The following is a 14,147-nucleotide window of genomic DNA, read 5'->3' as shown; positions in this document are numbered from 1 at the left end:
AGAGACAGAGAGACAGAGAGAGGAACCACATCAGAGCATGGCTGAGCTAGCTCCTCGTCCCTGACTGTCCCATGGCAAAGGACTTCAGCCCGTGGCTCAGCTCTGTTCGCGACACCCCTACAAACAGCCATGATGTGAGGAGGTCAGGGGAGTATAGAAGCACGGGGCAATGCCCTTGGAGCACAGAGCTCAGGTTCTCAGAGTCAGCTCTGAGCTGTTGGGACAGGGACTGGTAGCTTCCGATTCAACCCCCTCCATGCACCACATGCTTTAGGAAGAATCACACCGATCACCCAGACTTTCCTGCTGGAGATGTCACTATCCTGAGGGGCTGGTAGGAGCCTTCTTCCCCCAGTCTCAGAGCTGTACCCTCAGAACTCTTGGTTGTCTATGACTCCATGTCTCTAGGAGGTCACCCCGTGTCAGTCAGTGCCCAGGAAAATCCCCCTCCATCTGGGGAACAGGGAGGAAGGCTTACCCTGAGCTCAGAGTCGGTCACACAGGGAAGGAGAGCTGGGAGCAGGCATGGAATAGCAGCAACAGAGGAAGGAGACTGAGTGGGGACCAAAAGGGAAACGACAGAGGGGCCAGCCTGGCACTAGGCTGCTCTGTCCGGATCCTGAGGGAGACTGGATAGCATTGTCACCCACAGATGCTGTAACCACCAGCACAGCTGGTGTTCTGCCTCCTCCCACCCCTGGCTTGCTCAGGCAGCAGAGTTCTGTGGAGGATTTCTTGGCTATGGACTTATCAGAGGGGGGGCTTCTCTCGCTGTGCCCTGAGTGGAGTCTCCCTGTGGTGGATCAGTGCGGCCCATCACAGGCAATCTCCAAAGGAGATCTGCAGTGCCTCTCCTCACCAAGAAAGGACGCCTCCTTTTGTTCTCCCCTCAACCCCAGAGATGCCCCAGTTTTTTTTTTTTTGTTTGTTTGTTATGCCCAGGACACATGAATAGACAGCAGTGACAGATTGGCTTGCCTGTCCAGCTGTTCCCGTCTATCTGCACGTGGACACCTCTAAAGCCACTTTGTCTCTGGCTGCACAGGTAAGCAACAAGGACCTTCAGGCTCCTCTGTGGAGACATCCCCCAAGTGTCATGTCTACTCGCATCAGGCAGGGACAACCTACACACTGCATGAGGCTCCATCCCTCTGGCCCACTCTCTCCCAAGCTTGCTCCACCAAAAGGTTTTTTTGTTATTTGTTTGGTTTTTTTTTTCTGTTGCTTTGAGGTATGGATGAGAGAACATGAATTGAGTGAGTAGGGAGGTGGGGAGGAGCTGGGGGGGGAGCAAGAACAGGATCAAAATAGATTGTATGAAAAAAAAGTTTTAAATGAAAATTAAAAAAAAAAAAAAGCAGGCTGCGTCACCTTTGACTTGAAGCTGTCCAGTGACCGCTATCAATATCTCAGATCACGTTCCACCTGCTGACTATAGCTTCAGCACTCTGGGCCTCCACTATTTCCCCATCCCACCTCCTCCACTCCACCCAGGGCCCTTCACCTCTGGCTACCCAGGCCCCCCTTCGGGTCCTTGAATGCCCCCCGACAGTTCTTCCTAGGCCACAGGGACTCAGCACTGCATCTGCCAAACCATCTGCCTATGCCCTTCTTCTGGCTCCTCATTCTCCTGTCTTCTGCTGCCATAGAAAGACCTCCTGTAAAGTAGCCAGTGACCCTCCCTTCCGGCACTCACCAGGACTCTTCTGTGACTGATTTCTTCTGTGGTATTCTCTCTATCCAAAATAAGATTTACTAACTCTATTCAACAACATGAGCCACAGCTTACCCCGGCCCCCTCTGGTTTTTTTTTTTTTGTGTGTCTCTGTTCCTGCATGGAATGCACAGGTAGGCACGCAAAACATCTGCTGACTGCCCGCATGCACGTGTGTATGCTTAAATGAATAAAAGGATACCATATGGAAGCCAAACGAAGCCTCGGGCCCTGACTACAAAGAATGTCAGACTGTCACAGCCCATAACCCTTGCCCTTTTCTACAAATTACTCTGGCCCATAAAGACAGAAGCATCATCAGAGCTGGCATGTGTCATGTAGTCTGTACTTTATGTACCCCTGACGTTTTGCTTATTTCAGAGGGCCGCGTGTACCGCAATGCACATGTGCAGATGTCAGGGCACAAACTCCCACATCGTTGAGACAGGATTTCTTGTTTTTACTGCTGTTTACCACTGGTTAGCCAGCTTGCAAGCTTCCACGGACTCTGCCCCTCAGTTGGCTGTAGGAACGCTGGGATTGCAGACATGAGCTACAGCACTGGCTTTGTGTGGGTTCTGGGATCTGAACTCAGGCCCTCAGACGTGCACAGCGACTGCTTTATTCCCAGGGCCATGTCCCAACCCCACTCCCCTGCACTGTCTCCATAGACCAAGCCTGGGTAGTTCTGCCTTTACCCCCGTTAATGTGGCATGCAGCACATGGGAGAGTCTCAAGAACTGGAAAGAGCTTAACGACAGAGGTGAAGGTGACTGTGACCATGATGGAGCTGGAGGTAAGCAGGTCCCAACCAGCATATACAGTCGAAAGGGGCATGTAGCCTAGTCAGACACAGACCACAGGATGCCTGATTTGACCTTTGTGAGAAGGATAATGGTGTTTTTCCTTCCCGGTGGACAGACAGCCTGGGGTAGCACCACATGGCGCTGGCCAGTGGAGTAGCTAAGGGTACATGACTGCAGAGCCAGGTGTGCCAACATGGCCACTGCAGAGCTGCCTGGTGGGAGCTGGTCAGGATAGTGGATGCCCTCAATCGCAAGGACAGTCGCCACACCTCTAACATGAGACAGCACCCAGGATATGGTTGTCAAGGAGAAGGCTGGCCATTACTGAAAGAAGCTGTTCTGTGCTCATGTCCCCATTGTGGGGCTGGGGCCACATGCCACCTGCCAGTCAGGATGCACCAGGTAAATATTTGCCTTGCTCTTTATACTTCATTAAAATCTCCTATTACGATGTTGGCTGACTTGGGGGGTTGAGCACCTTTCTCTCTGGGCTGCTGGCAGCTTCCCCAGACAGATGGGCCTGGGGAGCTCATTCTCTGCCTGCTTGGCACTCTGGGAACCTGTGTCCACTCCTGCAAAATTCCAACTCTACTGGCAAACCAACATGTGTTCCGTGTCCTGGAATATTCCCTCTGGGACTCAGTTGTCTTCTCTGTGGAATGAGTTACTATGAGCTCCTACACCTAAAGCTCTCTTGGAAACCAGGTTAAATAATGGACAAAGGTGTCACCCAGTGGGTGCTTTACACATAGTAGTTCCTTTCCTTCTATCTCTTGCCCAGCCTTCGGCAGAACTACTTTCTCGATACAGTTCATACCCCCAGGCACTGGGGTCATGCTGCCATGGTGTCTCCACTAAGATCTCTTCTCGAAACCTAGTTAAGTTTTTCTAGAGACTCAGAGACTCATTTTCTCCTCTAGAAAATGAACAAGCCCCTACCCACATGAAAGACAAGCCAAGATCCAAGAGAGGCCAGGGCCTGGGTGTCCTGGGCATGGCCTGGAGCTCTGGGCTAAGGGTCACACTGGGGCCTGTGGTGGCATTAGCAGGCAGGACCAGCCCCAGTCCTTCAGGACCCTTCCCACAGGTGCCAACCATTAGAGTCTGACAGAGACACAGAACGGGAGTCCCTCATCCCCTCAGGAAGAGGGGCTCAGACCGCACAGCTCCTGGGCTGAGTGCTTATCCTGCCATTCCAGGCTTGTGGGAGAGAAGAGGATTCTGGGATGGGTCTCTGGGCGAGCTGAAGCCCTCTGCAGTGGAACATCCGAAGGGGGGCCACCAAGGGTTTCTAACAATAGCCTGCGTGCCTGTGACAAGCTCACACCTCAGAGGGAGGGGAGAGGCTGGCTCCAAGAGGCTCTGAGGGAGGCTGCTGACCTAGATCGCCAGGGACAGAGAAAGCCTGTGCCCAGCTGAAGCCACTCCGCCCACCCTGCTACTAAGTCTAGAGAAAACTGCAGAGCAGCTATGGTGGGCCTGCTGGGGGAGTCAGGAGAGGCTGGGAGATCAGGTGCCTTGAGACTCCACATTTTCACCAAAGGTCCTTGGGCAAGCTGACTCATCGGTCTGACACCGGGGTTCCCTCCTTCAAGGCCTGTCAGTCACAACCTGGTCCTCGGGGTCAGCTAACACCACTTTCAAGAAAGTCAGCCAGGGCCTGAGTACCTCAGGCTCAGAAAACACCAATGCACTCCTGATATGTGGGGAACTGAGGCCCCCCATAAAAGAAAATTACTCAGAGATTTGAAAGGAGATAGCGCAGGATTTTTTTTTTCTACATCTGCTCTGTTCCCTAGCTTTTATGTAGATATGGAGTTGCCAGGCAAGCTGAGGCTGGGAGAAGCCTGGAGGGTGGAGGAGGCTACACAAGTCCTAGAAATGGGGCTTCTTGGGTCAGCTGGGAAACCCCAATCCAATTCCAGGGGAGCCCTTGGCTGGGCTGTGCACAGGCAGGAAACGGCTCAAAGCAATTTCCTCCATCGCTGGTAGGAGAGATAAGGGCGCCAGTGCAGGGGTGGGGAACCATCCATCTGGCTGCTGGGATCTCCCTTCCTGCCCACAGCTTGGGGGTAGCAACGTTCAGTTCAGGGCCGCAGACCTCTGTCTCCCCCAGGGTAAGTCAAGGGCTGCAGCCTGCCTAAGGAGGCCTGGATAACCTAGAGAGTAGCCAGGCCAGAGAGGCTGTGAGGACAGCCACCTTGGGCCTGAGCTCCTAAAGCCTAGGGTGCAGACACAGTAACGGAATGGCTTTGTTGTGCCCTGGGCTCAGCTAGCGCAGCCACATGCTACTCTGTCAACTCCCACTAAGCCGAGAGGAATGTCCACCCTAGGGGTTATGGTATCTGCTGACCCAAACCAATGCCAAAGAAAGAAAACGGTCGATACTCCCGAGTCTATCTGTTGACCTATAGCAGGCAGGAAAGTTTGGGTTTGCTCTGGGTCATGATTACCTGGGTCCTGATTTTTGACAAGGAGAGAATCCTGCCAGGTCACTGTGGGAAACAAACCCCACTCCTTCCTTCACAGCCACTGAGGGTGGGTCAGCTCCCCAGCCGCAGACATGCTGCCCCTCCTCTCCTTAACTCTGGGCTCAGACCTACACTTCTGTGCAACTGGATGTCCCTTGGGGACTTCAGACACAACCATCACACACCATGGCCTCCATCCCTCATGATCCACCCCACTTCTGGTAGTCCCTATCTCAGGCTAGTCCACAGAACCCTGCCCAGGACAAAGCTCAGATCAACACTCGACAGACCCTTTCAGACCGAATGGAACCTAGGCAGGCAGCCACCGTGGGTGTGGCCTACTAATAGAGGGGATGTTCCTAGATCATGGGTCATGGACCGGGAGACAGGGAGCTTGGCCAAAAAGCCTACCTGTGGGGCAGGTGGGGCTTCTGATCCTCAGTTTCTCCACCTGGAAAATGAGAGTAATAAACCCTGCCATTTGCCTTGCTGGCTATTACTAAGAAGACTGGTGACAAGGGACATTTGTCAAATAGCTGTTGACAGGCCTCATGAAAAAGCCTCAAGAAAAAAAATTACCAATACTCAATTTTATAGATCGGATGAATGAGGCACAGAGCCAAACAGCGTGCGGCTGGGATTGAACTCAGGTCTCCAACATGTCACTCAAGCTTCAAAGTCCTCAAGTATCATTACACCAGGCAGGGACAGCCACCCTGCTGGGAGCCCAGAGAGCCGGGTTTATCCAACCTCATTTCTGCCCCTGGACCACTTTGTGACCTTGACGCAGTCATTGTCTCTCTTTGTCAGCAGAAATAATGCAAATTTTCCGAGCCCAGGAGAATTTCTGCTGCGAGTGCTTCTGCCAAGCTGGTGTAGGCACTTCTTCCACAGCACATGTGTTCATGACGCCCCTGACCCGAATCTGCCGTGCACCGACTGTCAGTTAGGCTGCCGCAGGGGTGGAGGGCAGGGACACTGGAACCTGATCAGGAGGGCTTTCAGCCCAGTCCAGCAGGGGTTCTGGAAACCGGGAGGCCCGCAGGGAGAGGCACCTTGGCAATAAGCTTGCTTAGCACAGCCTAATCCACACGCCAAGGTGAGTGTCTCAGGCATCAGGACGCAGGACTAGGCTGCCTGCTACCGCTAACAGAATATGGAGCCTTGCTGGTTAGTCTTTATCAACTGGACACAAGCTAGGGTCATCTGAGAGAAGGAAGCTCAGCTGAGAAAATGCTCCCTCCCTGTAGGCAAGCATTGTCTTGATTAATTATTGATATGCAAAGGCTCAACCCACAAGGGCAATGCCTGGGCAGGTGGTCCTAGGGGTGCATAAGAAAGCAAGCTGAGCAAGCCTCTGTGACCTCTGATTCCATTCCTGCTTCCAGGTTTCTGCCTTGAGCCTGCCCGGACTTCCTTTTTGATGGACTGTGAGCCATAAGGACTGTGACCTAAGTAACTTTGGGTCATGGTGTTTATAACAGCAACAGAAAACAAACCAGGACGGAGGCAAACAGCCTCAAACACCCAGCAATGTCACCTGCACCTGCGTGCCTCCTCCTGTGGCCTCGGCCCTTTTCCTCGCCTATGGGCCAGGGCTCCAGCAGGTAGTGAGTTGAGGACCTTCCGAATGATGTGAACACCTAGTTTATCTGAGCATTTTCAAACGTGAATATGTGTAGTGGCTAGAGCCCTTGGACTCCTGAAGTTCCTTACAGTTTTATACACAAGACTTCAGTGTCCAAGGGCTCTTGGCTTCTTCTACAACCAGTACCTGTGTAGAAGCTGGAAACTGTTTTGGCTGTGGGCACAAGACCTAAGAGTGCCTTGGACAACTGACTCTTAGACAAGGGAATGTAACCATTCCAACTCTCTTCCCTGGTTAGCACAAGCTCAGGGTGTGGTGTACACAGTGCCCAGAGCTCGCCATGGGACTTGCTCGATGCCCCACCTCACTGGCTTCTCACTTGCCCTCTTTTCCTTACGATGTTCTTCAAAAGATGTTCTCCTAAATCATGTTCGTGAAAATCCCCATACCAGAACATTCTAAAAGAACCCAATCTAAGATAGTTGCTAGCAAAATTTTTACACTGCCCATTCAGATTTCAGCATTTAATGTAATAACTGTAGCATAAGCAGCCTGGCCCCATTCCTACATGAGTGTCAACGGCATCCGTAAGGTGTCCTTTGTGACTGTTACAGACTTAAATGAGATGCAATTGGTGAAACACTTTGGATATAAACTAACACTGGCTAAGGAATCACAAAACTGCTGATGTTTGTCCTCTACAGCCACACAACCCATCTCCAGTTCTCTGTGAGTACCCACTGCCTCTGTCCTCTTGGCAGGGACCAGGCCCCCCGCACCCTCCCCCCCAGAAAGTTTCTGTCCAGCCACTCACCTCTTCCCACTGATGAATGTATCGAATGAGGCGGGAGAGCCGCAGGAGGCGCAGGAGGCTGAGGATCTTAGTGAAGCGGACGATGCGCAGAGCCCTGGCGGTTTTATAGACCTCTGAGTCAATGCGAGTCTCCACTATAAGGAAGATGTAGTCGACGGGGATGGAGGAGATGAAATCCACCACAAACCAGCTTTTCAGGTACTTCATCTTTATCCGCTGCGGGTCAAGGATGATTTCTGTGTTGTCCTCCACCACGATCCCCGTGCGGAAGTTGAGGACCAAGTCAATGAGGAAGAATGTGTCTGACACCACGTTGAAGACGATCCAGGGCGTGGTGTTCTCATCCTTGAAGAAGGTGATGCCCACGGGTATGATGATCAGATTCCCCACCATCAGCAGCAGCATCGTCAGGTCCCAGTAAAATCTGCCCAGAGTGACAAAGAGGTCAGTCACCAGGAGAGTGAGGGCAGGCTACAGACACAGGGGAGAATCTGGGGATTCTGAGGCACTCGGGGAGATGTGCATGTGAGCATCAGGGCAAGGTGTGGAGGGCATGACACAGCAGAGGCTCCTCATTCACCAGGGTACCCTCTATCCATCTTCCCAGGGCTTCCCAGACCTATGTCCTCCCCATCCAGCCCACTCCCAGCCAGGGGCAACCTGGAACACAACCAAACCGTGACTTCTGGGAACAAATGAGAGACTGCTTTAGTGACAAAAGAAACTCACATCATCATCTCCAGGCTCAGGACAGGGTCCTTATGTTCCCTGAGGTTTAGCTGTGGCTGAGATAAGCCGAGAGCCATGCTACTGAGTGTGACCAGAGAACAGGGGACATCCAGTCACCCATCATATACCTGGGAGGCCAAGGCTTTAGCCCCATCTTGATTCTGTCACTGATAATCTTATGTGACATCAAACTGGCCCAAGGCTCCTCATTCTAGGTCCGAGTTTCCTTGCTGTGTAGAGTCCTACAATTGTGACCTAGCATGTCTCATGCTGGCTCTCTTAACCAGGAAGTGCCTTACCCTCTCTCTGCCCAGTTTACACATTGATACGGAGTGTTACCCAGTCCTCATACATTTCTGCAAAGCACACTACATCCACCAGTGAGTTATGGGTCCAGCTTCTGCAGGGTGTCCTTGATCTGGGTACACTCTGCCCAGCCACACATTAGTCATTCAAAGAGAGTTGTATGTACTTATTAGAAGCCACATCCGGGTATCCCCATTCATACACACAGCATGCAAACACCCATGTGTACACACACACACACACACACACACGAACAGCCGTCATTCTTTTTCATTTCATCTCCTGGGGAAAACAAACAAACAAAAATACTGTTCCACAGAGGAGCCACTTAGGGCCATGTGGCCCTTCGTACATAAATCTAATAATATACCCAGGCTAGAGGAGTTTCTAAAATTAACAGATTGGGTGCAAAGCGGCTGGGAATGCTGACTTCAGCGGGCCTGCCACTCCAGCGGATTTCTACACCCCGCCCCTCCCCGGCTCTAGTTCCCTCAATTACAGACCAAATTCAAGACAGTAATTAACAGGAGAATGTTTGCATTTAGTGGTCTTCATAAAACTAAATTGCATGAGGCAAAACCACCCATTTCCTTACATTCTGACTAACTGTTTCAATCTTGAGTTTCCAGATATTCCTGGTTGATCTGGGCTGGGGTTGGAGTATTGGCACTTTCTTCTCCTATCCCCGACCACTCCAGGAGCTCTGGGAGGGGCGAGTCACTCTCTGGGAGTGTGTGGGGGTAGAGTTCTAGAGATAGCCAAGCTTGCATCTGCTCCAGCTCTACTCGCTCAGACTCTCCTGCCTCAGCTTTTCTCATCTGCCCAGGGGAGTGACTCACATACCTCGCCAGCAAAAGTTGCCATAAGAGCAAAATAAACTTGAGTCCAGTAAAATGTCCCGACCCATGCCCTATATTATAAAATGAGTAGATAAATGACTTCAATCAATCAACTGGCAGGAAAGACATGAGAGGTGGAAGACGCACCCTCCAGAGACTTGCTGAAGCAAAACTTCCACTGGGCCAGAGGCCTGGGGGGGGAGACGACCTGTAATAGAAGGAGAGGCACTGACAGAAGCCAGGGACCACAGCACCCGACTGATCAAATGACAGCACCTATTGCTTCAGCATTCAGATACCTTGACCTCAAGAAACATGATCCCTCTGGAGGATAAGCCTTGGGGTCTAAGAGCCATGCCTTGCAGCTGGGCATCTGAAGAGGTGGATCTTGGCGACCACACTGGGAAGGCGAGAGGATTCAGGCTCTGGGAACTGCCCTTGGTCTTGCAGACGGTGTCTCTACGCTCTTTGCCAGATGGTTGCACAAATCTCTGAACTAAGCCCAAAATTGTGTTCAGCACCATGGACAGTGTCCGTCACGCCTGCCAGCCCCAGTCTGCAGGTCCAGCCAGGGGAGCTTGGCAACGGCCTTCCTGCTGGCATCTTCAGTGTATACCACCCTCTCCACACCCCCGATCTGGGCGCCAGAAGTATCTCAAGTGAGTCTTTCTTGTGATTAGCATTTTGTATTGGTGGCTCCTTGAAGACAGAAAAGCCTGTATTCGTAAAGAGACCCCAAATGCTTGCTGCGCAAGGGTTTACTGCTTAGCTTTGTGCTTTCTGTGAATTAGATCATTGAACCCTCACCCTAGGACTACAGCTACTTCTGTCTGTGTTTTATGGATGATAACACCGAGGCTCAAAGAGAAGCATTTGCCTGGGGCCATACAGCTAATGAGGAGCAGAGGTGAGATTCACAGAGGTCAATAGAACTGCAAAATCTGGGCTTGGGTGGGTGGGTTAGAGTAGGCAGTTCTTCAGGGTTTAGGGGACAGATGAACCTTCCTGGTACTGTGTCACAGTGGAGAGGGTCCTACCAAGGTAGGTGCACCTCTGCCCCAGACACAGAAGAAAGGATCATTGAGAAAAACTGAGAGGACGGAGCTCCCTGATATCAGGGCCTCCTAAAGTCTGGCCTGGGTGAGAGTCATCACCTGATCAGTCAGTCAGTCAGTCAGTCAGTCAGGAACAGCTGTACCTATCCTTCAGAAGGGAAGACCAAAGTCCAAGGAACGGTGGAATTTCTGAAGTCACAAGATAGATGCCCAATGTTCTCACTGCACCCCACTGTTCCTCGAACCACTCAGAAATAACATCACAATCCAAGACAGCCAACCATGGGGCAGGCACCATGCTGTGGTAGAGAAGCAACGGGCAGTCAGACCAAGACGCTCTGTGGTTGGCACATGCCAGAATCGGAGGCCTGGTCTCTTCAGTGCCCTTCTCCCTTCCAGTGCTGATGGGCCAGGTCAGAAAGCAAGAGCTGGGCTCTGGTTCAGTCCCGGGATGTCAGACCTTGGCAGCAGGCTTTGTCTCCTGTTTGAATCAGGCAGATGGTGGGGAGCAGAATTCCAGAAGCTGACACTGAGGGTCCAGGTCCCATGTGTAGAAGGACTGAAGGACAGCAGATAGGCAAACAGCCCTCTACTCTGTTGTCTGTATTACTTCATTGGGTGGCTGAGGGGAAGGGGCTCCCTTCCATGGGGACAAGGGCAGAGAAGATAGCAACTCCTGACCTTGAACCCATAGACAAAGGACCCTCTCCTTCCATGTGGGCTGAAGAAGACAGCTTCCTCTAGCTTCCCTGTTTCCTCACAAGCTCATGCTTGCCTGTGAGCACAAATACACACACACACACACACACACACACACACACAAAATGTACATATGCAAACGTGCATACACACAAGTGAGTTTTTGTATACACTTGTCTGTTTTCACTTTGCCCTCATACCTACACCCACCTTCAGCCACACCCACGTGGATACATTTTTTTGGCACAAATAACATCCCCAGGGAATCCTGTCAGCTGTAAGGAAGAAGATGCCATTGTCTAACCATTCAGATTTTCCACATCATTCCATGTTCATCTGAACGTCTCCCTCCTCTGTGCCTCTTTAACCTCTAATCTAAGGTCTTGGCCAGCTTGAACCCTGGTTCTGGCTCTTAGCAGGCTGCAGGCTCCCGAGGGACAGGTCTTTGTCTCAGCCCAGGGTCCCTGGGTGCTGTCTTCGGCGCTGGCCCTCCACCGTGATAAGCAGCACCCAGTCTCTTTCTGCTCCTGTGTGCAGATGGCTCCTGCTCCAAGCCCCCACCCTCCTCCTAGCACCGGACCTGCCTTCCCACCTGCCTGCAGAGTGGGCCCACCTGGAGGGCCAGCTGTCTCTACACCCAGTGAGCACACAGCTGAACTCAGCATCGTCCTCTAAGCTGAAAGGTACAACCTGCATTTCTGTCCTGGCAGCCACGGTTCGCAACCTCTCAGCTGCTCTCCACAGACTTCCCTTACGCCGCCTGCCCTCACAAACCCCTCAGAAGTTACCAGATCTTCTCTGGCTTTCCGGTGATGCTGCCTCAAGTTGCCCTTTCTGACCTAGATCCGATATCTCTGCGCCTTTGCCCCACCTCTTATGGGGCTCCCATCCTCCATTGTTTGCCTCCGATACACATGCCTCCTGCATGATCTTTCCAAGCCAGGAGCAAGCTACCATTGGCCTGAATCCTATGGGGACCTGTAAGATGGGAGTCCTAAGCTCCTTAATATGGCAACCCAGCCATCCCCTTCCTCTTCTTTCCCACAGCTCCTTCACAGTAGCCGACAGGACCCCCGGCCCTCCCCCCCCCCAACCTTGTTGCTCCCTAGCCATGCGCTTTAGAGGTCCTTTCTCTATCCAAGGTCCAAAGGCTTCGTCTTCACAAGGTTGACCTGTGCTCCGGGCCTTGGGCTTGAGCATCTATGTTAGCAGATGCCCACTCTCCCTTCACCCTCAGCTTCCTACCCTCCTCTCTAGCCCTTCAACAAATCACAGGAGTCTTCACATCTTGGGAAAGTGATGAGAGCTGAGACAATCTCCTTCAATCCTGCACTGTCTGCCAGTTTTCCTGTTCAGCAAAGGAACTGCCCCATGGTGACAGACGGTGAGACATAGGACAGCAGTCAGCAGTTGTTAGGCACCTGCTACCTGCTAAGCACTAATCTGTATGGGGATTATCTTCTTTTGTCTTCATAAAGATACTAAGAAGCAGACACTGGTTATGCCCATTTTATGACTAGAAGACTGAGGCCCAGTAAGTTGATATATATATCTCAAGAAGTCAAGGGCAAACAGCCTGACTCCAGAGTCCTGCAGTTCACAATTCCATAGAAGTGATAGAAGTAGAAGTTAGGCTAGTGGTATTTTTTTACTCCCAAACTCTGTTCCCCTTTCCCTCCCTCCTCCAAACTCTTTACCATACGCTCTCCCATGATTCCTTTCTCCTCAGTGTCTTCACTCACTGATCCATCCGCATCCCCTTTCATGAACCTAGAGCATCCTTCTCCCCAGAGCCCCTCCCACCTCAAGGTCAGGGTGAGTCAGCACCCTCCCCCTGCTTCCTGCTGTCACTCCCTGCCTCTGGTAGAAGTGCCTACCAGATCCTTTGGGCATCCTGTCATCTCTTGGCCATCCTCCAGCATCCATCTGCCACCCAGGGGGACCGTGGCAATCCTGGCACCTGGTTTGCAACCTTCCTTTCCACTCTGTCCTGCCAGCACCCCGGGTGACTTCTGCTCTGTGCTGTGGGTGCAGACAGGCCCTTGGGAGCTAGAAGCCCCATTGCTAAGGACCCCTCTCACTGTCCACTGCAGCCACACACCTTAGACCACGTGAGCACCCGCACTTGCCCCAGCTCGGCACGCTCCACGAGAGAGCCTCTCCACCTTCCCTCCCTCCTGCTTTCTGCAGCTGTGCCTGGTTAGCTTCAGGGTCCCAGAGCTACAGTCTGCTGACGCTTCAGACTCTCCCCTAAAGAGCTGCCTGTCCCAGACACGATGGTCCTGCCCTCCCCTCACCTCTCATGCCAACCTTTCTGGAACGGTCTTCACAAAAACACAGCCCTGGCCTGGGGAGGGAATCTTTTTTTCCACGCCTCCATGTGGCTCAGCAAGAAATGCTCACCCATTAGAGTAAACACCCAAGCTCCTGAGAAACTCCTGCCCCCACTCAGCCCTGCCAGGGCCTTCCAGGAGACCTCAGCAGGTGCTCCCACCCACCCATGGCCCCTCTTCCAGAAACTCTGAAGTCACCTCATACCCCTCCCACGAGCAGACACCACCACCTGAAACTCCACAGAGAAGGGATAAGCCTCCAAAACGTCCCCTCCCTTTCTGCCACGACTTCTTTGCCTATCCTCTTCTTTTCTTTCTAGACAGGAAGGAGCCTACAACTTTCACCTGCGTCTGGAAGCTAGCCTGGCTCCCTCTCCAGGGACCCTCTCTGGCCCACCTTCTTAGGCATCCTTTCCAAGGGGTCTCATGTAGCCCAGGCTAGACTCCACCTGGAGGATGACCTTGAACATCCTGCTTCCGCCTCCTGAGTGAACTAGTGGATTGCAGGCACGTGCTGACATGCCTGGCTTTGTGCTGTTCCAGGCAGGGATTGAACCCAGGGCCTCATGCATGCTCGACTCACACTCTACTAACAGAGCAACAGACCCAGTTCAGCTTTTCCTTTAAGCTCTATAAAGACTACATCCAGAACCAGGAGTCCAACCTGCAGGCCACAGGCCACTGTGGCAGACCCCCCTGCCACCCTCACGCTCTCTGTCCAGGCTCCCATTTGCTATACCCCTCTTTTGGAGACCCTGCTGGCCTCTGTCCTGGGCTTGTATGGCAAGCTTCC

General features: G+C 52.4%; 1 protein-coding gene across 1 annotated transcript in view; it reads right to left on the bottom strand.

The window, feature by feature from the left end:
- The window catches only part of Hcn4 (hyperpolarization activated cyclic nucleotide gated potassium channel 4), a 45,724-nt gene that overhangs the window by 16,927 nt on the left and 14,650 nt on the right, over positions 1–14,147 (bottom strand). The window contains exon 2 of the mRNA XM_021207129.2: positions 7,394–7,817. Within this exon, the coding sequence (XP_021062788.1) occupies positions 7,394–7,817 (424 nt within the window). The remainder of the gene's footprint in view (positions 1–7,393; positions 7,818–14,147) is intronic.

The sequence above is a fragment of the Mus pahari genome, chromosome 10 (genome assembly GCF_900095145.1).
Source record: "Mus pahari chromosome 10, PAHARI_EIJ_v1.1, whole genome shotgun sequence".
Classification (NCBI taxonomy): domain Eukaryota; kingdom Metazoa; phylum Chordata; class Mammalia; order Rodentia; family Muridae; genus Mus; species Mus pahari.
This window is presented reverse-complemented; position numbering and strand designations above follow the sequence as displayed.